The sequence below is a fragment of the Sapajus apella genome, unplaced genomic scaffold (assembly GCF_009761245.1).
Source record: "Sapajus apella isolate SASKATOON/1434 unplaced genomic scaffold, GSC_monkey_1.0 scaffold9, whole genome shotgun sequence".
NCBI classification, from domain to species: Eukaryota; Metazoa; Chordata; class Mammalia; order Primates; family Cebidae; genus Sapajus; species Sapajus apella.
Window position 1 is genome coordinate 92,732 of NW_022436949.1, and position 27,074 is coordinate 119,805.

The 27,074-nt window shown below is 38.4% G+C and overlaps 1 protein-coding gene across 1 annotated transcript in view; it reads right to left on the bottom strand.

The window, feature by feature from the left end:
• NEK5 (NIMA related kinase 5) overlaps positions 1–27,074 on the bottom strand; it is a 50,545-nt gene that overhangs the window by 19,429 nt on the left and 4,042 nt on the right. The window contains 10 exon segments of the mRNA XM_032277250.1: positions 218–399; positions 5,876–6,009; positions 7,684–7,765; positions 7,841–8,065; positions 9,208–9,235; positions 9,725–9,811; positions 12,031–12,101; positions 12,187–12,276; positions 13,949–14,046; positions 21,003–21,099. Coding sequence (XP_032133141.1) covers positions 218–399; positions 5,876–6,009; positions 7,684–7,765; positions 7,841–8,065; positions 9,208–9,235; positions 9,725–9,811; positions 12,031–12,101; positions 12,187–12,276; positions 13,949–14,046; positions 21,003–21,099 — 1,094 coding nt within the window.

Here is a 27,074-nt window from a genome sequence, read left to right on the forward strand (position 1 = left end):
AAGGAAGGAAGGAAGGAAAAGAAAAGAAAAGAAAAGAAAGAAAGAAAGGGAGAGAGAAAGAGAAAGAAAGAAAGATGTCAAGGGAACTATGTGTTTCAAATGAAGATTTGCAAAGTTCTTCTTGGATTATTTGTGTTAGGAAAATCTGGATTTCAGAATAATGAATGTTAATATACATTTTCATATAACCAAAGCTTAAGTTACACCACAACATTACCATTGAATTGCGGATAGGCCATGCCTCTCTTCCTGACTGTAATCCTCAACCTCAGTATTTTCTAGAGGAATAGGATGATAACTTGGTTCATGGGCTCTCCTCCTCAGCATATCAAGTTGAGCATAATAGTAATCAAAATGTCCACACACAGCAGCAAGTTTGGGCCTTCCTATAATTTTTATCTGAAGAAAAGAAGAGGGGATGTTTTTAAAAACCATAATACAAATTTATAATACTTGGCAATATGATAGTGACCATAGCTAAGACAAGGCACTGAAGGTGTATTTTTGCTGTGTTTCTTCTACACTTGTTTTTCACTGTGAAATAATCTTAGAGTCCCCAAGCCTAGAGTACAAAAAGACCTAAGTACTATAGTATAGCGGTTTACAATTTTGCTAAGATATGGATATGAATCATGCACACTCCAAGATGAGTATGTGAAAAACACTTAGCTAGTGAGTATGCCCAGCCAAGCCAAGATCCAAAACTAAACTCAGAATTATTGTTTTCTGTTTTTCATAAATTTGTTTATACCTTACTATATGAGGAAAAAAGTATTTGTAAAATTCATACATTTGGGGATTTGCAACATTTTAGTTTCTGATAAATTGACTAAATGCAAAATGGCATCATGGCTTAAAGAAAAGAAGATGCTGACTCAGAGTCATTATTCTAGAGAAAACATAAAAAAAGGTCATATAACAGCTGTCATGGGAATATTACCATCCCAGCTCTTACCACCCATCCCAACCAGAACAGAATGAAAACAGGAGAACCAGAAATGACAGTTTATCCCACAATTAAATAGAGGCCACTAGCTAGAAGACAAGAAACAGATCAAATATAAAAGCCAGTCGAGACCTTCTTGCTAAAGAGCAAAGTGGGGTCAATTTAACCTTAAATGTGGCAACTCTGTCCAGTTTACAGTTAAAAGTAAAAAGAGAAAAAAAAGATGAAACTACTGGAACAACCTAGGAACGAATCATTGGGAATATGAATAACAAAAACAATTAAAACCAAAATGTCCTCATGTAGAGAGGTAACATATTATATTCTTTGTTCTTTTTACTGCTACATGGTTCATATATGTTGGATTGGACCATATGAAATTGCATATATTTGACCATCATTAATCTAGAAAAATGGCACCTTCATATAGTTCTATTTACATATTAAATGTATAAAATTTAGTTCATTAATCTAAACACAAATTATATGTTTATTTAAAAAAAATTTTTTTAAATTCTGAGACAGGATCTTGCTCTGTCACCCAACCTGGAGGGCAGTGGTGTGATCATGGCTCATTGCAGCTTCAAACTCCTGGGCTCCAGGGATCCCCTGCCTCATCCTCTCAAGTAACTGGGACTAGAGGAACATGCCACTGCATCCCGCTAATTTTTATTTTATTTTACTTTTTGTAGAGGTGAGCTCTCAATGTGTTAACCAGGCTGGTCTCAAACTCCTGGGGTGAAGTGATCCTCCTGCCTCAGCCTCCCAAAGTGTTGGATTACAGGCGTGAGCCACTGCACTGGCCTATTTTAAAAAATCTTTCAAAGTGAGAAGTAGTTTTCTTTGTTTTACAATTTCATATGCATACAACCTAGAAGAAAATACTATTAATTACTTGTTGAAAAGAGGTTAGAAATAGAGAAAAGTATTGAAAGACAATAAACAGTTTCTTTAAAATTTTCTCTAACATCCCAACAATAATAAGAATATCAGAGGTAGTTCCTGTGAAAATCAATTTTACCTTTTCAAAGAATTGGAAAAAATGTCAATGTGTTCAACAGTTCTCATAATTTAATTCATCTTCAAATCTTTTAGATGTATTTTCTCTTCTACAGGTCTGATAAAGAGTCCTCTGAATCACAAGATACTTTTCTTATTTCTTTAATAAAATTAAGCCCTTAGGCTGGGCACAATGGCTCATGCCTATAATGCCAGCACTTTGGGAGGCTGAGGCAGGGAGGTCACTTGAGCCCAGCAGTTTGTGAACAGCCTGGGAAACACAGTGAGACCCTGACTCTACAAAAAATAAAAACCAGCTGGGCATCATGGTGCACACCTGTAGTACTAGCTATTCAGGAGCCTGAGTGGGAGGATCACTTGAGCCTGGGAGGCAGAGTGATATGGTTTGGATTTGTGTCCCTGCCCAATCTCATGTTGAACTGTAATCCCCAATATTGAAGGAGAGGCCTGGTGAATGGATCATGGGGGCAGATTTCCCCCTTGCTCTTCTTGTGATAGTGAGTGAGTTCTCATGAGATCTGGTTGTTCAAAAGTGTGTGGCAGCTACCCCTTCATTCTTTTCCTCCTGAATGTAAGATGAGCCTGCTTCCCCATCTGCCATGATTGTAAATTTCCTGAGGCTTCCCCAACCAGGCTTCTGGTACAGCCTGCAGAACTGTGAGCCAATTAAACCTCGTCTTTATAAATTACCCAGTCTCAGGTAGTTCTTTATAGCAGTACGAGAACGGACTACCATAGTACATTGGCACCAGGAGTCGGGTATTTTATAAATATACCTGAAAATGTGGAAGTGACTTTGGAACTGGGTAATGGGCAGAGGTTAGATTGGTATGGAAGGCTCAGAAGAAGACATGAAGATGATGGAAAGTTTGAAATGTCCTAGAGACTTGTTAAAATTGTAGTGACCAAAATGCTGACAGTGATATGGTCAATGAAGTCCAGGCTAAGGAGGTCTCAGATGGAGATGAGGAACTTATTGGGAAATGGAGCAAAGGGCACTTTTCTTATGCATTAGCAAAGAGGTTGGAGGCATTGTATCACTACCCTATGGATCTGTGGAACTTTGAACTTGAGAGTGATGATTTAGGATACCTGGAAGAAGAAATTTCTAAGCAGCAAAGTGTTCACGATGTGGCCTGGCTGCTCTAGCAGCCTGTGGTCATATTTGTCAGCAAATAAATGATGTAAAACTGGAACTTATATTTCAAAGAGAAGCGGAATGTAAAAGTTAGGAAAGTTTGCAGCTTGGAAACAAAAACCCATTTTCCGGGGAGGAATTCAAACCAGCTGCAGATATTTTCAAAAATAAAGAGGAGTCAAATGTTGCTAGCCAAGATAATGGGGGAAACAACTTGAAGGCATTTTAGACACCTTTGAGGCAGCCTCTCTCATTATAGGCCTGGAGGCCCAGGAGGGAAGAGTGGCTTTGAGGACCAGACCCAGGTTCCCCACTCCGTGCAGCCTCAGGATGTGGTGTCCTGCATTATGGCTGCTGTAGCTCCATACATGGTTAAAAGGGCCCAAGGTACAGCTCAGGCCATTGCTTTAGAGGGCACAAGCCATAAGCCTTGGTGGCTTCCACATGGTGTTAAGTATGCAGGTGCACAGAGTGCAAGAGTTGAGGTGTGGAAGCCTCCACCAAGATTTCAGAAGACATATGGAAAAGCCTAGAGGTCCAGGCAGAAGCCTGTTGCAGGGGGACCTGCTACTAGGGCAGTGCAGAGGGGAAAAGTGGCATTGGAGTCTCCACACAGAGTCCCCACTGGGGCACTGCCTAGTGGAGCTGTGAGAAGAGGGCCACCCTTTTCCAGACTCCAAATCGGTAGATTGAATGACAGCTTGAACCACGCTCCTGGAAAAGCTACAGGCACTCAACAGCAGCCTGTGAGAGCAGCCAAACAAAGCCTCAGGAGCAGAGCTGCCCAAGGCCTTGGGAGCCCACTCCTTGCAGCAGTATGCCCTGGATGTCAGACATGGAATCAAAAGAGATTATTCTGGAGCTTTAAGATTTAATGACTGCCCTGCTAGGTTTTAAATTTGCATGGAGTCTATAACCCCTTGTCTTGGCTAATTTCTTCCTTTGAAATTAGTGAAATGGGTGAATTTACCCAATGCCTGTACCCCCATCGTATTTTGGAAGTAAGTAACTTGTTTTTTATTTTAGAGACTCTTAGGTGGAAGGGTCTTGACTTGTCTCAGATGAGACTTTAAACTGTGGACTTTTGAGTTAATGCTGAAATGATAGTAAGCCTTGGGGGGCCTGTTAAGAAGGGATAATTGTATTTTGTAATGTGAGAAGGACATGAGAATTGGGAGGAACCAGAGGTGGAATGATACAGTTTGGATTTGTGTCCCTGCCCAAATTTCATGTTGAATTGTAATCTCCAAAGTTCGAGGAGGGGCCTGGTGGAAGGTGATTAGATCATGGGGGCAGATTTCCCCCTTGCGGTTCTTCTGACAGTGAGTAACATCTCATGAGATCTGGTTGTTTACAAGTGTGTAGCACCTCCCCATTCACTCTCTTCCTTCTGCTCTGGCCATTTAAGATGAGCCTGCTTCCACTTCCACCATGACTATAAATTTCCTGAGGCCTCACCAGCCATGTGTCCCATACAGCCTGCAGAACTGTGAGCCAATTCTTTTCTTTATAAACTACCCAGTCTCAAACAGTTCTTTATATTAGCCTGTATGAGAACAGACTAATACCTTGAGGCTGCAATGAGCTAAGACACGCCACTGCACTCTAACCTGGGTGACAGAGCAAGACCCTGTTTCAAATAAATAAATAAGTTAAGCCCTTTATCAAATGAAGGGCAATAACTTAAACAATGGATTTTTTTAAAAAGTTTATATACGAAGAACACATTTTCTAAAATGTCTATGTATCAAGTAAACACTTAGTAAATATACTTCCAAATGGTTCTATAATTATACGAGCCTTCTTTAAAAATACAATTCTTTAATTAAAATATAATAGCTATTTTATCATTTACATACCAGAAGCATTTCCCTAGTATGACCTAAAAGATTCAACACTCTGCTGAAATGAATTCAAATAATTAAGCACAAAGAATCACTAGGGAAATATCAATTATTATATCATAAAAACTTCTCAATCCTATATATGTTAGAATTAAGAAAATTAAGTGCAGATTGTTTTCTATTGCTATGTTACTCACATGTCCTACATAGAAAAACCTTATTTATTAGAAATTAGAAGAATTTCAGTTATAAAAATAAAATTAAACCTGAAGTATACTAGTAAGAACATACAGCTTTGTTTTATAAAATGTAAAAACTAGAAGTTGTCCAACAAAATACCATTATAATGCTCATTACAGAATAAGTACAAAATCTGTGGACTCCAAATAATGAGCTTGTACCTCATGAACATGTGCAGGTAGGTCTGTCAGAATATACCATACCTTTAATGGGTTAAAAAAATTAGAATGAGGCCGGGCGCGGTGGCTCAAGCCTGTAATCCCAGCACTCTGGGAGGCCGAGGTGGGTAGATCACGAGGTCAAGAGATCGAGACCATCCTGGTCAACACGGTGAAACCCCGTCTCTACTAAAAATACAAAAAATTAGCTGGGCATGGTGGCGCGTGCCTGTAATCCCAGCTACTCAGGAGGCTGAGGCAGGAGAATTGCCTGAACCCAGGAGGCGGAGGTTGCGGTGAGCCGAGATCGCGCCACTGCACTCCAGCCTGGTGGTAACCTAGCAAAACTCTGTCTTAATTTAAAAAAAAAAAAAAAAAAAATATATATATATATATATATATATACACACACACACATATATATACACACACACACACACACACACACATATATATATATATACACACATATTTTTTTACACATATATGTACATATAAAAAACACAAAGGCAAGTTTAGAATGACTTACAGATATGGGCTTCTGCACTCCAGCTGGTGGTCTCCATTCATTTCTATGCAATATAGCATTCCTTTTAATTGGCACAGATATCCTTGATCTTGGTGGGCACTTTCACTGGAATCTCACTTTTTGTATTTTGCACTCTTAATTAACCAAAATAAAATGGCTTCAATTTTTTTTTAATTGTACACCTTTAATACTGATACTTGTAAGAGTATAAACATAAGCTACCTTTCAGCAAGTTTACTTTTTAGCCAGAGATATTTTACACACAGAGAAGCACAGCTGAAAAATATGCATTTTCTTTAAAAGGAGAAAACCATTTTTTCAGAGTCCCTTTGCATACTTCAAGTAATACATGACATCACTTTTTTTTTCAGAAAAATAGAAAGTAATGTTAGCATTTACAGAAACAATATGTATGGGGTAATAGTAAAAGTTATTAAATTTGGACATCAGAGCTTGGATTATCAGGCCACTCCATTCATGCCACATTATTTGGAATTTATGAGTAGATCTGTCTCTCTCTCTCTCTCTCTCTCTCTCTTTTTGTTGCTGTTGAGACAGTCTCACTCTGTCACCCAGGCTACAGTGCAGTGGCAGCGTCTCAGCTCACAGCAACCTTCACCTCCCAAGTTCATGCCATTCTCATGCCTCAGCCACCTGAGTGGCTGGGATGACAGACATGCGCCACCACATGCAGCTAATTTCTGTATTTTCAGTAGACATGTGGTTTGGCCATGTTGGCCAGACTGGCATCAAACTCCTGGACTCTAGTGATCTACCCTCGTTGGCCTCCCAAACTGCTGGGATTAAGGTATGAGTAGATTTTCTAATGTTTGTCTTTATCTCCAACAAAATTTGTTCTTGGGCTGGGCAAGGTGGCTCACACCTGTAATCCCAGCAATTTGGAAGGCCAAGGTGGAAGAACTGTTTGAACTCAAGAGTTCGAGGCCAGCCTGGGCAACACAGCGAGACCTGATCTCAATAAAAAAATAATTGTTCTTGTTCTCCTATCTTACCTATACTAGAAACATGGACAATACACTGTCCCATATTCTCTACTTATGTATTTTCTGAACATTCTCAATCTAGACTGATATACAACATCAGTCAAATTAAATGGTAAAGAAGCTCATTCATTTTCTCTTTAACTTTCCTCGATTTTAGCACCTCTATCACAATGGATAACATTTCCCTATCACGGATTTCTTTGAGAGGTTTTCTGCTCCTCCTGATATTGTAAGTCTAGACATTCAGTTGTGGCTAAATCCTGGGGCTTTGACTTTCACAGCTTCAAGTGAATTAGTAATTTTCTCTTCCTTAATGCACCCCTCCCGTGACACAGAGCACTTCATCACTTTCACATAGTAACAGTTCCGATTAGACACCAAGATCCTAACTTCAGCTCCAGTGGTCCTTTGCAACAGAATTCTTAATTGCCGGTCTATCCTATTTTAGAAAAATAAGTTTCATCTCATCATCTGTGTCTATCTGTAACCTTCTCCCACTCTATCCCTTCCCTATACAAAAGTTAAGTTTGGGTTCAACCTCTTCAAGCATCTCTCTCAGCATGTCCTCTGCTTCATGAAGGTTTCCTGACTAATGAGAAGGAAGGTGCTAATGTATGAGCTAGATATACAACTTTCAGGCACACTCACTAGTTGCCATTTGACAAGATGATTTTTCTCCTGCTTATACTGCTTGTATTTTTCAAATGTCCACTTTCCATATGTTTGGCGACATGTCCTTGCATTACTCTCTGCATGACACATGTGTAATAGATGCTTTTGATTGCACGGCTAAGTCACACTTACTCTGGACCACCTTCCCAGGATGTCGAGAAGCTGGCGCTCCTGCTTTGCATATAAGCATGTGATTGAATTCTTCCTGAATGACCTAAAACTAAACACGTGTCAAGGACCTACAAACCAAAATCTCTGCCAAAATTCAAACAGCCACCTCAAAACTCACCTGAGGAGTCAAATATCTGGGAATAAGATTCTCTAAAAAGGGCCTTTTCAAAATGGAATTTATGGAGGGTCGGTCTCGAGGAGATATTTTAAAGAGCTGAGATATCAAGGAATGCAGGTTATGAGAAAACCTTGAAGATACTGGAGCAAAATGTGCTTGACAAATCTTGAGAACCAGCTGCTGTAAGTTGCTACTCTCAAACTGAAAAGAAAAGGAGAAATGATACTAAATCAGAGAAAAGTTACTAAAGTAACAAATCTTAAAAGTGTTAAAGTAACAAATATACCAAGAAGCAAAACAATGTTTTTAAATTGCAGAAACACTAAGCTCCTGGGAAATTCCAGTATTTTGGGAGGCTGAGGCAGGAGGATCACTTGAGCCCAGGAGTTCAAGACCAGCCTGGGAAACACAGTTAGATCTCATCTCTCCAAATCATGATTTTTAAAAATTTGCTGGGTATGGTGGTATAAGCCTGTGGTCCCAGCTACTTGGGAGGCTGAGGCAGGAGGATTATCTGAGCCCAGGAGGTCAAAGCTTCAGTGAGCCATGATCACACCATTGCACTCCAGCCTGGGTGACAGAGTGAGGCCCTGTGTCAATAAAAAAACAAACAAAAAAAAAGAACCACTATGGTCCACCCTAAATTGTTTTCATCAACTAATCTTCCATGAGCAGATACTGCAGTTACTCAATGGGATGCCATGTTACTTAAAACAAGTTCTTTTTTTTGTTTGTTTAATTTTGTCTTATTATCAAAATAATGTTACTCATAACAAAAACTGGAAGGTATAGGAAGTTCTAAAGTCATGGGAAAATATGTGTAATTTTACCACTCAGAAGTGTAGCTCCTTCTTATCTTTTTCAAAAATGATTTTTATTTTACAAACTTAAGGTCATACTGATATGAAATTTTATCTCTTGCTATTTAAAATTAGCATAAACATTTTTCATTTCCTCTAACATGCTTCATAAACCAGAGACTCTTCTATTGTATATACCCAATAGTTATTTATACATAATAATATTCAACAGCATGGTGTAGCAATAAAGGTACACGTTGGCCAGGCACAGTGGCTCATGCTTATAATCCCAGTATTTGGGAGGCAGAGGCAGGTGGATCACCTGAGGTCAGGAGTTTAAGACCAGCCTGGCCAACATGGCCAAAACCCATCTCTACTAAAAATACAAAAAAATTAGCCGAGCATGGTGGTGGGTACCTGCATAATCCCAGCTACTCAGGAGGCTGAGGCAGGAGAATTGCTTGAACCCAGGAGTCAGAAGTTGCAGTGAGCTGAGATCAGGCCACTGCACTCGTCTGGGCAACAGAGGGGGCTTTTTTCCAAAAAAAAAAAAAAAAAGAGGTACACGTTTTGGTCAGACACTGGCTGTGCAACCCTTGACAATAATTAATAAGAACAATAATAATGACAGTTGTGGAGACCCATTTAGATTAAGTAATCATACTGCTCCAGAAGAAGGTCTTCAGGACTCAAACCTTAGTTATAGATTAAAAGGAGTTAATCACTTATGTCCTTAAATGAATGCACTCTTATATGTAGAAATATACCTTAAAAGGTGTATAAGCTCAGAAAAACTTTGCAATTTTGAGTTGGTCTGGTGATAATTTCCAAACCTCCCTATAACTGGTTACAGAAATAAAAACTCACTTCCTTCCTACTTCATCTGCATCTCATTATTGGGACACAAGAAATAGCAGCCCAACCCTCAGTTTGGTCCAGGAACAATTTCACACATGAAGAAAATGAAATTACAAAAGTACCATAAGAAAGAGAGAAGAGATTTGAATTTTAGTTTCTGGAATCTTCATGCAGTGTCATCCATCAGATTTTACTGACACTTTTAAACTGAGAGTCAGCAACTTACGTTTTATTGTTGTAGGGCTTATTCTGACAGATCTCTGGGGACAGGTAGTAAGCTGTTCCAACAGAAGTTCGAGCAAGTTCCATGGAACTGGTAAATTATATTAAATAATAAATTAGCATTGTTTTTTAGTGGAGATGAAGTCTTAAGAGAAGTCTTAAGACATGGACATGCAAGAAGAATGCGAAAATGGATAACACAAGATTTGATGCATACAAATGTTAGAAGGAAGAAAAACACTGTATATTGATAAAGTAACAAAATCAGTTGATTTTTAAAATTACAATTCACCGCCGGGCACGGTGGCTCAAGCCTGTAATCCCAGCATTTTGGGAGGCCGAGACGGGTGGATCACGAGGTCAAGAGATCGAGACCATCCTGGTCAACATGGTGAAACTCCGTCTCTACTAAAAATACAAAAAAATTAGCTGGGCATGGTGGCGCGTGCCTGTAATCCCAGCTACTCAGGAGGCTGAGGCAGGAGAATTGCCTGAACCCGGGAGGCGGAGGTTGCGGTGAGCCAAGATCGCGCCATTGCACTCCAGTCTGGGTAACAAGGCCGAAACTCCGTCTCAAAAAAAAAAAAAAAAAAAAATTACAATTCACCTCCCAAAAAATTACACATTAAAACATATTTTTATGGCTTAAAGACTCCACAAAGAGATGAAATTGTCATGCTATAAAAATCTCTCAGATGTAAGAGATTAACTAATTGCAACCTCATGATTTAAAATTTAGAAAATACAAAAATGAATAATGGAAAAAAAGTTACCCAGAATCTTAGCACCCAAAACAACTATTGTTAAAATTCAGATATACTTCCTTCCTGTCTTTTTTTCCACCAATATTTTTTATATAACTGTGATCACAATGTATTTAAAATTCAGAATTCCATTTTCTTTATTTAGTATAACAAAGTTATCAAGAAGTCTTCAAAACCATAAGTTTTTTATGATATATTCAGGTACATGGCCATGCCAAGTTTTATTAAATTTAACCATTTTCCAATTATTTAGGCATTTACGTTATTCCAAATTTCAAACTATTCCCTTGGAACAAATTCCCAGAAATAGAACATTTAAAAATCTCTTAATATATATTGCCACCAAATTGTCTTCCCAACACGTGCACCAATTTATTGGCTAGAAAGTGTGTAAATCAAAAATAAAATTCTAAGCTCCCCAAACAACTCATGGACCCTTTGGCCAAGGACATTTCAAAGTTAACCTGAAAAACTAGTTCAGGCCATGATGGGAAGCAGGGTCGGACATGCCTCATTATTTTCTCCTCCCTTTTGGAATTCAGGCACAGTTGACCAGCATTAACATTAAACAGACCTTAAGACTGACAAAGCAGACTCTTTGTAGCAATAAGATACCAAAGTCCAGCCTGACCCTAGCATAACATCACATGACAGATAGAAGGCCTGAAATAAATTAAATATTTTACTCCACATCATGTTTCTTTGCCCATATCTTGAAATAGTCCTGCAAAGCTTCCTCTTACAGGGAAAATCTACATTCTGAAGAAAATCCCCTTCTTTTCCAAGTCTTTTTCATGATCCAGGAGAAAATTAACTAAGAGTCTGGCACCTTTTTAAGACTGATAAGAAACATTTACAATCTATTCTCTCTGAGGCCTGCTACTTGGAGATTTCATCTGCATAACAAAAACCTTGGTTTCCACAACCCCTTATCTTAACCCACACACTTCCTTCCATTGATTTCAGGTCTCTAGATAAGCTCTTTCAACCAACTGTAAATCAGAATAGTTTTTAATCCATCTATGACCTGGAAGCTCCCTCCCATTCCTCCCAGCTTTGAGTTGTCCTGCATTTCTGGACCAAACCCATGTACATCTTATTGATGTCTTGTGTCTCCCTAAAATGTACAAAACCAAGCTGTAGCCCAGCCACCTTGGGCACATGTTCTCAGGCATGGGCCTTTGGTCACTCGTATTTGGCTCAGAACAAATTTCAAATATTTTACAGAGTTTGACTTTTTTCATTAAGAAGTGTAAACCTGCCTGTTTGACTAAATTCTCACTAGCTTTATGCGTATTAGTCACATCCCATAGTTGATAAACTGGAATCACACTACAGAATATTAGCAACATCATTCTATTATGCCACAATTTATCTTGAGAATTTTAATCTCAAAGTACCATCTGACTGATTTAATGCACTGCCATAAAGCTACCTAAAATTATTTGGACAACCAGGATTTTAATATATTCTTAATCCATGATACCTAAAAATACATACTTGGGCTATTTTGAATAGAAAAAAAAATTATTTTCAAAGTACTTACTTATTCAGGACTCTTGCTATACCAAAGTCCCCAAGCTTTGCAACCATTCCATTCTTGCTAAGAAAAATGTTCTATAAATGGAGAAAATGTCATGTTGTTTGAGGCACTTCAAGAAAAGATCAGAGTTCTCTCTTAGTCTTCTCTCAGAGCTGTTACCTGAGTTTTTATGTCCATGTCCCTGTGTAATATCTTCCTGTCATGAATATGTTTTAGTCCTAGAGAAATCTGTACAAACCAACTGAGGATCTATAGAGAGAACACAAAACAAAGCCACTGAATAGCCTGGTAGTCACTAAAGTGTCTTCATGATAACATGCAAAAAGAACGAAAGAAGTTATACACATACACATACACACATAGTGTATCTGTATTTATAGGAATGAAGTTAATAGATACACTTTATAATATTACTATTTTCATTTTACAACCAGAAAAATGAAGGCACAGAAAATAATCCAAATATCACTGGTATCAAGGGAAATTCCACATGCAAAAAATGATGAGTAGAAGCAAGGGAAAGAGGCATGCCATTCATGATTTTCTTCTTTTCTTACTTAACCCTGGGATGCTAATTGCATCGGGAATAGTACACAGCAGCCCTGTTTCCTGATAACCTGGGCACCACTGGTTCTTCCTTTACGGTGGAAGGAGGTAGGGAGAGAAGGAGGAAGAAATGTGGGATCTGTGAGGTTATTAGGAATTGTAATGAAAAGTCTATATATCTAATATAAAACCAATAAATACTTTACTTTTAAAGTTTAATTTTATTTCTAAGTCATGATTTTATTTTATCTTTGTTGGCCATGAGCCTCTTTATGAAAATATGTCCTATGCCTATAGAGATTTATTTAAACTATTCTAAAATTTCACTGGTTCTTTGTCTGCCAAATTACACAGAAAGAGGAAAATAATAGGAATAAAGCTATATTCTAGACATTAATCTTCAGTTGTAATTTTAGTTCATTCCTAACAAAAAGAAAGATAACTAAAAATTTTGTCATGAGAAGCATTTTTATAAAATGTGGCAAAATAATACCTAGATAAGAAAGGACAGCTTCTATGACTATGGAATTTAATATACAATATAAATGAGCATACAAAGAATGCTTGATTAATGTTACAGAGAGTAGAGATATTGATTCTTTAATCCTTCATATATTCAAAATATTCAACTTTAAGTGGAAATTATATGGGCATGACGCTCTTACATGCTAAACTAGAACAAAGAAACAAATGGCCAAAGGAAAGATGGCAGGCCTTTCTGTGTGCTGCTTGAGGCAATGGCCTTACCATCAATCACACAGGCACTAATTCAGATTCCTCTCCACACACACAAACCTGTCTCCTTTATGAGTACCACTCCCAAGAAAGTTCCAAAGAGGCTTGGAGAATAGAAGAGAAATATGTTTATGCAAAGAGAAAGTAGGAATTGAGGCCATTATTCTTCATTTTTGTCTCCCCCTCTTAATAACCAGTGAAACTAAATAGGCATGGCTAAGACAAGCTTCTATCCTCACTAGCAAAGTGGGATATCTATTTTAAAACAGAGTACCAAATTGTTAAAGAGAAAACAGTGAAGCTATAAATATGTCATATGTTAAATGGCTAAGGAACACTCACATTCAGATTTGGTTTTTAATCATGAAGTTTTATCTCAGATGCATCATACATGAGATTGTCCAAACAGACTACCTTTTCTCAAGAAAATCTCACTCTCTAAAAAACAATTCAGTTTAGGTTCAACTGGAAACTTGTTCTGGACTGAATCTACCAAGAACATTGATCCACTATTTTATGGTTTGAATTTCTCTACCAAAACACATGCTTTATAACAACATAGTCTACTTATGACATTACAGGTTTAATTCTCCCCCCGCCACACATACATAAAATTAAAAAGCAAATTCAAAGTTTTTACCTGATCTTCACTAAATAACACACCCCGTTGTCTACTGATCCTTTTCATGAGATCCCCTCCATCACAATATTCCATCACAATAAACAGCCTGCCATTCTCTGTAAGAAAAGAAATCATTTGGTGCTGGAAGGATTTCAGATATTTATCATCATGTCATGTTCTGGCTGTGGAATCAAGATGGACTGGGTTCTAATCCCACTATGCCATTTCTATTTCTTAGCTCTGTGACTCTGGACAAGTCACTTTAATTTCTCTTTGCCACATTACCTCATCTGTAAAATGGAAATAATAGTATAGAAATTTCTTCTTTGGATTGCTGGAAAGATTGAAAGAATTAATCCATGTCAGATGCTTAAAGCAATGCCTGCACATAATAAGAGTTTAAGAAATGTTGGCTACTTTTATTAATACATTCATTTGAGAGATTAGAAATCTGCTGTAAAAATAGCAGCTGTGACTCTTTCATAACACCCTGGGAAGAATTAACAGCCTCTTCTTGAATTTGGGCATAATGCCATGCTTATATGGCACTTATTCAACTACATTGTTGAATACAATAGAAACTCTTATAACTGACCTCTGCCTAAACCACTCACTAGATTACAGGACGTTCTCCATTGCTATTGCCCCATCCAGGTTATCACTAGGCTGCAAGGCTCTCTAGTATGTCCAAGTACCTCTGCTCCTACCAGTTAAACTGAATCCTACCAAGATCATTGTGTTTTTTCCCAATATGTTTATACCATTTATTCTTGTCATTGTAACATAAACTGATGAAATACGAATAGAAAATGAAAGATGTGATTATTTTCCAAGAGCTATGCTGAATATTTTGGAGGACTCAGTAAAAGTGAGTAGTTTAAAAAAAAATAGCTATTGACCTAAATGTTGAATGGGATGAATGAAATACAACTGGAAAACTTCTAAAAGGATTATGGACAGATTATCCACAAATACTTGCTCCATATTAAAGAAAAGAAACTATCCTTTGACAAATGCTTATAATTTCCTTCGATTTTCTTTTCTTTTTTTTCCCAGCCATTTCCACTCAAAGGATAATTATGTCTTCTTATGTTAAAATATGTTTGTATAATTGCTATGGTCTAAATGTCTTTGTCTTCCCCAAATTTATATGTTGAAATTCTAACCCCCATGATGATGGTATTAGGAAGTGTAGGGCTTTTGGAAGGTGACTAGGTACTTGAACATACTAGAGAGGCCTGTAGTGACTAGACATAACCTGGAGCCTCTTGAATAGAATGGTGTCCAAGAGAGACCCTCTCCCCTTCCATGTAAAGACAAAAAGAGACAAGCCATCAATGAACCAGAAAGTGAATCCTCACCAGACACTGAATCTGCCTGCACCTTGATGTTGTACTTCCCAGCCACCAGAACTGTGAGAAATAAGTTTCTGTTGTTTATAAGCCACCCAGTTTATGGCATTTGTTATAGCTGCTGGAATAGACTAAAAGAGATGATTTTCTGCTTTAACCAGCTTTTTTCATTAGCCAACCAACCACCAGCTGGGATCTTGTTAAAAAACAAGGACTTCTACTAACTTGTTTGTCCACACTTCATTCTTTTGTACCCAAAACAGAAGTTAGCACATCAAAGGGGCCTAAATGTCTGTTGAGTGGATTAAAATAACAAAAAACAAAACACAAAACAGACACGACAAAGTCGGGCTTATAAGCAATTGTTAATTCTTCTAACATTTTCCTCTGTAGTATCCACTAAATGCCAGAATCTCTTACCAAATAGCTATCTTTTGGTAGCCTACTCTTTAAAACCTAAACCAACTTTCCCGTGGATATCAGCAACCTGGCAGCATCTACCCTTGGTTGGTTCTAATTTGCAAAACATGCATCTTCTTTCACATATTTCAATTTTTCCACGTCTCTTCTTTAAGACACAGATCCATTCATTTATTAACAAACTTCTATTGAGGACATGCAAAAACAAGGAATGCTGTGTAGGAATAAAAAGCAAAGAAGCCATCCATCCTACTGTTAAGGAGGCAAAGTCTAGCTGGGGCTCCCTCAGCACTGGGTGAGGATTGTTGCGAAGAAGTCTGCAGGCTGGAGGGTGAGGAGAAAGTGCATGCAAGTCAGACTGGAGATCCAGGAAGGGTTCTAAGAAGATGCTTCCTGATATGCCCTAATATCTAGAGATCACTTATTTTCAGGAATGTGTTAGTTTTAGGAGAACTGATGTTTCTTATCACTGAAGCTCAGTCATTAAAAGTCTGCCACAGCAATGAAGGGATGGCAATTTCAAAACCATGCAAGAATCAGAATAATGAGACAGAAGAGAAAGGATTTCATCTCATTTCCTTTTCATCAACCTCCAGCTTACTCAACCTTACACTGGCTTTTGGTGAAAGAAACTGACTGACTCAAGATTTGTCATGACAGAGCCATCTTAAAGAAACTACTGGCTTAGCCCGTAATCCCAGCACTTTGGGAGGCCAAGGTGGGTGGATCAGTTGAAGTCAGGAATTTGACACCAGCCTGGCCAACACAGTGAAACCCCCTTCTCTACTAAAAATACAAAAATTAACCAGGCGAGGTGGTGTGCGCCTGTAATCCCAGCTATTTAGGAGGCTAAGGCATGAGAACTACTCGAACCTGGGTGGTGGAGGTGCAAGATTGCACCACTGCACTCCAGTGTGGGCGTGTCAAAAAAAAAAAAAAAGAAAAAGAAAAAAACAACTTATGTCAATTAGCATTATCTGGCTGTAAAATAAGTATTTTATCCATTAGCCACTGTTAATTTTATATGTATTGGAAGTATCTGGAAAAATGATTTATGCTCTCAAATTTTCCATCTGCTTAAAAAGTAAGCACTGAAGGAGGGAATAAAAGGTATAACAAATAATTCTTCTTCTCAAGGAACTTCCAATCTCATTGAGGGAAACAAAGAATACATATTAACATAATAATACAGTATACTATAAATGTCATGTGAATGTATGATAAGGCCAGTAAGAGTTTAGAGGCGCTCAGAGCAGAGGTGAGAGAGATCACTTTAGATTTATGAGGTGGGATGTGTTTACTCCTAAAGGATGTATAATATTTGATAATTAAAAAAAACAAAAAAGGATACCCCAGAAAGAGAAAGCAAGGTCCACTATAGGCCGGTAGTTTCTGGACCTGTAAAGCCCATGTATCATTGACCTCTCAAAACAATTGAGGGTACTAAATAACCTTTTTTTTTTTTTTGAGACAGAGTCTCACTCTGTTGTCCAGGCTGGTGTCAGTGGTGTCATCTCTGCTCACTGTGACCTCCACCTCCCAGGTTGAAGTGATTCTCCTGCCTCAGCCTCCCAAGTAGCTGGGACTACAGGCATGCTCCACCACGCCTGGCTAATTTTTGTATTTTTGTAGTATGGGGTTTCACCATATTGGTCAGGCTGTTCTCAAAACTCCTGACCTCATGATCCACCCACTTTGGCCTCCCAAAGTGCTGGGATCACAGGTGTGAGCCACCACACCTGGCTAACCTTTTCATTTGTCAAGTTCCAACATTTATTAAACAATTATTATAACTCATTCTAAAATGCACATTAAAAAAAATCAAAGGCCTGGCACAGTGGCTCTTGCCAATAATCCCAGCACTTTGGGAGGCCAAGGTTATGGCAGGTGGATTGCTTGAACTCAGGCGTTTGAGACGAGCCTGGGGAACATGGTGAAACCCTGGCTCTATAAAGAAAAAAAACTACTAAAATTAGCCGGGTGTGGTGGTGCATGCCTGTAGTCATAGTACTCAGGAAACTGAGGTGGGAGATCACTTAAGCCCAGAAGTTCAAGGCTGCAGTGAGCTGTAATCACACCACTGCACTCCAGCCTAGGCAACAGAGTGAGACCCTATCTCAAAACAAACAAACAAACAAACAAAATCAAGATTGTTTCTTACAAACATTGGCATCTTCCAATCAATTGCTATAGACCCAGCAGGCTGGATGGGTCTGCATAATTTTGGAATTCACTGCCTGCATAATTTTTGGAATATCTTAACCAACTTTGTTTGCTTATATATATATTTTTTATGTGTGTGCAAGAGTAATATAAAATAAAACTCTGTGAATAAACAAATGTGAAAAAGCTCTTTCTGGCCAGGCTCAGTGCTTCCAGCACTTTGGGAGGCCACAGCTAGATCACTTGAGGGGGAGTTCAAGGCTGCAGTGAGCCATGATCCAATTACCTCAACTGTAAGTAAATGAAATCTGTAACAACCTAGATGAGCCTGGAAGAGGACCATGAGTCACAGGTAATAGTCCCAGCTGACACCTTGATTTCAACTAGGTGAGACTCTGGGCAGAGACTCCAGCTAAGCCAACGTCAGGCTTCTGACCTACAGAAATCAAGAGATAATAAATAGGTGTTGTTTTTAAGCCACTACATTTGTGTTCATTTGCTATGTAGTAATAGAAAACAAATACAATAGTGTGGGGATTTTTGCCTATTTTGTTTGCTGATATGTTTCCAAGACCTAGAACATGCCTGGCATATAACAGACACTTAATGAATGTTTATTGACGAAATTTAAATGGAATTAATTTAGTCTTAGGAAAATACCACTACATTCTCATTATTTTTCCTATGTGTCTTCAAACCAATAAAAACATCCTATTTTCTACAGACAAACATTAGTGCCATGATTGTTATGATCAGAGAGAGATAAGCCATCTGCAGGTAAACAAGCCGTTACCTATACTTTCTAAAAGACATTTTTTGAAAGCCTCTGAGGCTTTCAAATAAGCTCAGTGGTTCAAGTCCCAGCAATCTGCCAAGCAAACTCAAAGGCATCACAATAGCTCTAGATTTCCTAAACACAGAGGTGCTCTACTTAAAAAGAATCATAAGAAAATGTAAACTTGTAGTATCAACAAACATAGCAGAGGTTATTTATACCGTAAAAATGATCTTAGTTTTGCAAAAGCTTCCAGTAGCAAACCGTCCTCAAAAATCGATCTCACATGGTATAAGGAAATACTTCAGTCTTTAAAAGTGGTCCAGTCCATTCGCTCATTCGGTAGGCATGTATTGAGCAGCCAGTGCGTGCTAGATGCCAAGGATCAAGTGCTGAGTAAAACAGATGGAGTCCCCAAATTCATTAAGTTTACTATGTAAAGGGAGACAACTATGAAACAAATTCAAACTTATATAAATAGATATACATAAGTACAACTGCTGTGGAAGAGAAGCAAAGGGAGCTGTAATTTGAATTGTGGGTTCAGAAAAGGCTTGAAGATGAGTAGGAGTTAGCCAGAGTCACAGTAATAACCTAAAAAATAAAAAATAAAGAAGAAGGCCAGGCGCAGTGACTCACGTCTGTGATCCCAGCACTTTAGGATGCTGAGGTGAGTGGATCACCTGAGGTCAGGAGTTTGAGACCAGCCTGGCCAACATGGTGAAACTCCATCTCTACTAAAAATACAAAAATTAGCCAGGCACAGTGGTAGGTACCTATAATCCCAGCTAATTGGGAGGCTGAGATAGGAGAATCGCTTGAACCCAGGAGGCGGAGGTTGCAGTAAGCCAAGATCTTACCACTGCACTCCAGCCTGGGAAACAAAGAGCGAAATTCTGTTTCAGAAATAAATAAATAAAAATAAAGAAGAGAAAGATCATCTTATAGCATTATCAACAATCAATGGATAGGAATGCAGGCACTTTATTCAGTGGCTCTTCTTGAAAGTTATTCCATGTAACCCAATTCCAGACCATGTGTACTGCTCTGCTCCCAGGAAGACCTCATAAGAGTCCCTCCCAAGAGCTCTTTTAAATACCCAGAAGCCAAAGAAGGGTCATACACACAGAACTACTTTGAATGCAGTGGTTTTAATCAGTAAGGAACACAGTGCCCTGCACAGTGTACAAGCTTGAGACACAGTGGCTGTAGTTATTTATTTACTAACTTTTACCCCACTGATGATGCTTGAAGATACTGAGGTTAACACTTCTGCTCCATGAACTACTTACCACTCTTAAAACAGCCCCGTGCTGGGGGCTGGACTGGGGAATGACCCCTCATAAAACTGTCAGCACATACAGCCCTGTCACATCTTAAGACATACCTGACATACTGTATATCTTTTTATTGTCTATCTCTTCCCAGTAGAATATAAACTTCATGAAAACAGGGATTTTCATCTGCTTTGTTCACTGCTATATTCCTGACACCTAGAACAATGTCTGGCATATAGTAAGCACACAGTAAGTATCAGTTCAGTGAAGGAATGCTGTCTGACCAATGCCCCTTCATATATTATTAATTTTTTACCTTGGACTAGAGTGATGGTGGAGGCGAATTGTATTCAGGTGTACAGAGGAAGAGAATTCCTTCCCTAAAGTTCTCCCCCTCTATGAGGCAGTGTACCAAGCTATGGTGTGTGGCTGTTTGCTGGCTCTCTGTAAGAGGATTACACAGCCCCATCTGTTGCCTAAGGATATGCAGGATTTCATGTAAGCAGAGTACCCCTTAACACACATACGCATGCCTGCATGCGCCCGCACACGCGCGCGCACACACACACACACACACACACACACACACACACACACACCGCAGCAGGGCTTTGAGAGCGATAGTGTGATGGGCTCTGTGTCTTCCTCTCTTCTCTTGCTTAAGAGAATAGCTAACTCCCTATCTGAGCTGCTCCTTCAGCCCAGACCCCAGACTCCAGACCCCAGACTCCAGACCCCTGCCCACCATAGCTAGCATGTAATGTAAATGAGAAATGGGTGTGTATTATTGTTAGTCAGTTACATTTGGATGTTGTTACTACAGCAAAGAAGCTAATAAACTGTCATTAACTTTTTGGGAGAGTGAGAATTAAGGATAGGCAGAAAAACAAGAAAACATAAGAAAGCTGTCTATAAAAACTTAAGAGGAAATAACAAGGATGTCTCAAACTGCAAATTGAGTAAATGGGGAAATGACACATTTACAAAAATTAATTTATACTTAGTCCTTAGGAACAAATCTTTTTACATATGTCCACATGCCTATGCTTTATAAATATACATAAAGAATATTAGAAAAATCAAACCTTGAAATGAATTGAAGAAGGCTACAATGTTGGGATGTTTCATCTTTGCCAGAAGAATGACTTCTTTCTTTGAAGCTTCTTTTTCTTGTACGGGCATCTAAATTACATTAAGAGACAGAGTAGTCTATAGAGGTAACTTGGTTTCAAGAACATGCTTTCTGCTCGTTTCCATCTGAAATTCTCTAGAATGTCACTGGCTTTTTAATGTCACTTTGAAAATGATCTTTCAATGGCAGGAAACATTTCTAGAATTAGCAGAGTACCCTATATCTAATCAATGGTTCATCAACAATCATCATCAAGAAAATAAATACTTCCGGTGAAGTTTTGCTATATTAAAAGTTGGACTGGTGGTACTGTGTTCATTATCTAGCCATATGGAGGAAAGGTATTTTAATATCTATCTTTCAGGAGCAACAAAATTCTTTATAAAAATGCAACATTCCAGGAGTAATCACTGCTGAGAAGAAACAAATGTAATCTAAAAAAAGAAAATGTGTCATATGCCAGATTTTTATATATCATATGCCTGTTTTTATACAGAAACCGGACCAGTAAAATTTTGTATTAAGATGACTACATTTTTCAATTTCAAATAGAAATTGTCTTGTGTGGCTTCACTTTAGATGTATCTAGCTGTTCTTTCTTGTTCTACTTCTCATCTATAGACGATACTTTTCAAGGGGTGCGGTGCCAGTACCAGTGGTCACGCCTCATTTCTACTTTTTCTTTCTCACTCTTGATGCTTTGCTGACTTGTCATTTCTACACTGACTTCCAGCCCCTGACTGCCCCTCCTTTCTGGTGTCCATGGGACCTCCACCCATTGGAAGTCTTCAACATTGGCCAAATTTCACATTCTCATTTAGACTTAAGAATTTTTTTTTTTAAATTAATGTTCTCAATTCTAGCTTCACTGCATCCCAGCTGAAGGATCCTTCAGTAAGTTCCTTAACCTCTCTAAGCTTCAGTGTTTCCTGCCCCAATTTAAATTGTATAGTCAGTACATAGGCGTTTCAAAACAAAACAGCTGAATTACTCCTACCAGCTGGATAGATTTAGCAACTTAAAAAATTCCTAACTACTATTTATTCAAAAGAATATTATAAACAAAATTAAAATGCAAACAAATGGTTAGGCTACAATATTTGTAACACATATGACAAAGATTTTATATTTATAATAATATATAAATTGATGGCAAATAATTTTAAAAAGGTAAATACCCCAATAGAAAAAGAGCAAAGTACAAGAACAGTCAACTCGAAAAAAACAAGAGAAATAAAAATGGCTGATAGAAAAAATATCCAACCTCATGCAGTAATCAAAGAAATAAAAACTAAAACAAAATATGGCCAGATGTGGTGGCTCATGCCTGTAATCCCAACACTTTGGGAAGCCAAATGAGGCATGCAGACCACTTGAGGCCAGGAGTTCAAGACCAGCCTAGCCAACATGGCAAAACCCCATCTCTACTAAAAATACGAAAAAGTAGCCAGGCATGGTGGCACACACCTGTGGTCCCAGCTACTCAGGAGGCTGAGGCAGGAGAATCAGAGTCTCTTGAACCTGGGAGGTGGAGGCTGCAGTAAGCCAAAATCATGCCACTGCACTCCAGCATCTCAAAAAAAAAAAAAAAAAAGGGAATAAAAACTAAAACAAAATGTAATATAATATTTCATGTATGAAATTGGCAAAGATGAGAAGAATGTCAATAGCCACTATTGGCCAGAAAGTAGCAAAATGGACACTCACTTATTTCTGGTAAAACTACACAAATTGACAAAATCTTTCGGGGAAAGCAATTTTACAATACATAATACGAACCTTTAAAATGTTCATTTTTGGGGGGGGTCTGCATCCTGTTGAAGAAATGTTCCTTTTTCTAAGACAAGCTCTTGCTCTATCACCCAGGGTGGAGTGCTCAGGCACGATCTTAGCTCACTGTTACCTCCGCTCTTTGAGCTCAAGTGATCCTCCCACTTCACCCTCCTGAATAGGTGGGACCACAGGCAAGCACCACCATACCCCGCTAATTTTTTGTATTTTTAGTAGAGAGGGGTCTCACCATGTTGCCCAGCCTGGTTTTGAACTCCTAGCCTCAAGTGATCCAGCTGCCTCAACCTCCCCAAGTGCTGGGATTGCAGGCATGAGTGAAATGTTTCTATTTTTGACTTACTAATTCTTCTAGAAACTTATTCAAAGAAGATAATAAAAAGCGTACAGAAGCGTTCTCATACAAAAGCCTTTGTTGCAGTGTTTTATTGCTAGTTTTTAAGTTACCCTAATAATGTGTACTTGTTTTAAGTCAAATAGAAGTGAATAAGGTAAAAGTGAAACTTCCTTCCCTCTTTCTCATCTAGCCCATAGATGAAAGTCCATAGGTGGTAACCTCACTCTGAACGGCAAAAATGCAGTTACTTTTGCGTCAACCTAATACTATATTCCCTAGGGACAACTGTTGTTAATAGTTGGAGCTTTTTATTTCATGCATATGTAGGTAAGTATATATATATAGTATTGTTTAATAAAAATGAATCATACTTTACATATTAAATATTACTGAATCATAGCCAAGAAAAACAACCAACAATATAATTATCTGAAAATAGAAAAAGAGTTAAATAAATTGCAGGGATTGTTTTGCTGGCTTTTTTTTTTCTTAAGACAGAGTTCTGTTATGTTGTCTAAGCTGGATTTGAACTCCTGGGGTCAAGGGATCCTCCCCACTCTTCCTCTGGAATAGCTAGGACTACGGGCACTTGCATGCCCAGCTAAATCATGGTAGTTTTAACCTGCTACCATACTATGCAGTCATTAAAAATCAAGGGAGGTAATGTGTTAGTGTGGAAAGAGCAGAGAAAGACTTAGATGGATCTGCTGATGACTGTGCATCCTGGAGCTAACTGCTTAACCTCTTTAGCCTCAGCCCTTTCACCTGTACAGTGAGAGTAATGAGAGCTACGTTTTAGGGTGGTTGTGAGGATTACATTGAGTTGCTATATATGAAACACCCAGGATGGTGTGACATATAATGGACACCCTGGAAGGTGGTCCCTTTATCATTAGTGTGAACATTTAATATCATTATATGACAACATTTTGTTACATAAAAATATTGAATGACATGAGGAAATATTCATGATATATTCCTAATGTAAAATACTATTGAAAAAAAGTATATCTAGGCAGGGTGTGGTGGCTCACATCTATAATCCCAGTGTTTTGGGAGGCCAAGGCGGGAGGATCACAGGTCAGGAGTTTAAGACCAGCCTAGCCAACATATTGAAACCCTGTCTCTAGTAAAATACAAAAATTAGCCAGTCATGGTGGTGCACACCTGTAGTCCTACTCTGGAGGCTGAGGCAGGAGAATCATTTGAACCTGAGAGGCAGAGGTTGCAGTGGGCTGAGATCACATCAGTGCACTCTGGCCTGTGTGACACAACAAACTCCATCTCAAAAAAAAAGAGTATATCCACCATGACATCAATCATTCTAATAACTTATAAAGTATACTATACATAATAAATAGTCTACAGAGAAATTCAGGAAAATGTTCATAGCGATTAAGAAAGAGGTTATACACTATTTTTATTTTTCTCTGGTCTTTGGTTGTTTTCAAAATTTCTACAATGAACATTTTTATTTTCATAATCAAGGAAAGATAAAACACTTTGATTTGAGCCCAGAAGGAAAAGAACATGCTTGATAATGTAGGATGATGAGAGAAAACATTATCTTTTTGGTACATGTAAGAAAATAAGCAATTTAGTTATTGGGTCTAGTGTAGAAAGTAGGGGGGCATTAGAGAAAAGAAATATACATTTATTTAGATAAGAAGTAATGAAAAACTTCATGAGAGTATATAGGAAGAAAGAAGTAATAAATATTACTGTTGTGACACATGTTATTGGCAAATTTGATAACAAAGATATGGAAAAACAAGAATAACGAGGGCTAACATGAGATTCTACTTATTTATGGCATGGTGACAAGAGTAGTTCATGAGGAAAGTTATTTAAAAAATTGGTGCTCTATTAGAAAAATATAGTCAATTTTTGATTATACTAAAGAATAGGAGAGATGCTATGAAATGAAGTAATGTGTATTTTCATAGTTTCTCTTTACAAAGAATTAAAATGGGTTTATAATTCCTAAGTATATACCAGCTTCACAATAGAGCAAGAGGGCCTGAAAGCATCTGTCCAGTGAATCATCTATCCAATAAGAATTTACTGAATATCGACTGCACCAAGCATTAGTATTAGGTGCTGTGTGGAATACCAGCACGAATCGCACATGGACTCTGCCCTCACAGAACATGTTCCAGCTAAATAACAAGGAGAAGGCATAAAATAAACAGACAAAGCATGTCCAGAAAGAAAGCAGTCAGGACTCTAACAGAGGTTCCAATAAAAATTATGCAGGTTTACAGAGAAGGAGAAATTCTTTAGAGTGGGAGGATTCTCGAGATATGGTGAAACTCAGCCTTGAACAAGTGGAATCTTGATGCTGGGAGGTCCGCAGGAAGGGACCTTGGGAGAAGCAGCCCCGTAAGCAAATGCAGAGGCTGGAGCGTGGGAAAAAAAAGTAGGGTATGTAATGGGAGCTGTAATTTTGGAGCAAGTCAGAGAGGATCTCAAACTTCTCTGAAGAATGAAACAATATAAAAGCACAAGGCAGGCCAGGCACAGTGGCTCATAACTGTAATCCCAGCACTTTGGGAGGCCAAAGCAGGAGGATCACTTGAGGCCAGCCTGGGCAACATAGCAAGATCTTGTCTCTAAAAAAAATTAAAAATTAGCTGGGTGTGGTGGCGCATGCCTGGAGTCCTATCTACTCAGGAGGCTGAGGCAGGAGGATGGCTCGTTCAAGGTTACAGTGAGCTATGATGATGCCACTGCACTGCTGCCTGGGCCACAGAATGAAACTGTCTCAAAAAAATGTACAAGGTAAACGCCACTTTCTTTCTCAATAATAACAATCTGGTGTGTCTTTTTTCTTTGTACCTATATAAACATATTTATAGGTATACATATACATGGAGAATATATATATATTTTTACAAAGATTCTATCACCCTATACTTACTATTTTCTCAAACACTGCAGACATTGAAATTTTCCCATGTCAGCTTCACCTAAAACATGACTGCTAACAGCCACTTAGTTTTTTATAAATTACTTAACAAATTACCTACTGTTGGACATTTGTTTTCTAACTGTTAATGGGGTTTTCCTTTGAATAAGCTCCTAATTTCTTAGTTTTCTAATGAGTTTCAAATTTTTGTATGATGACTTCATATACGGATTTTATCTTTTTATTGATTTACTAAAAGGCTAACACCATTAAGTCAATACTTGGGCACCTTTTCAGTTTTCTTTTAATTTATTTATAGTGTTTGTTTTGACATACAAACATTTTCTAATTTATGTAGTCAAACCTAGGCAACTCTTCCTCTACAGCCTCTGTCCCAGTGAAGGTTTAGGGGCATGGCTGGGGCATTGTCAAAATTGGGCTGGAGCCATGAGAAAGTGACTGAAGGATCCAAGTGACCCAAGGCATCGACAAAAGGACTGCAGCAACTTCAGGGTAGAGAAAGAGTCAACAGCATTCAGCAAATGACTGAATGTGGAGAGGGAATAAGCTCACATATGACCCCAAGGTTTTGAGCCTGGCTACCATAAACACATTGTTGACATTACCACAGCGCAGCACATAGGAGGTGAAGTGGGTCTGCTTACAACAATGAAGAATTGCTAGTAATACTTGTTTCGGGGTACAATTGTGATACCTAGCCTCCAATGTGGTCTCAGTGATTGTCATCCTAAATTCTTGATGCACAAGATGATGCACAAGATCTCCGAGGTAACAAATGTTTATTCTTTAAGCCACTAAGTTTGGAGTAATATGCTACACAGCAATAGAATACTAACACAGACATTACCTAAAATTATCTAGCTGGCAGAAGAAATGCAGAACTAGGGCACTGAAAGATGTCAGGGGTAGAGACAGAGACTTAGCAGTGATCTGCTTAGTGGTAAACACTGAAGTGGGGCAGTTTAGGTGAC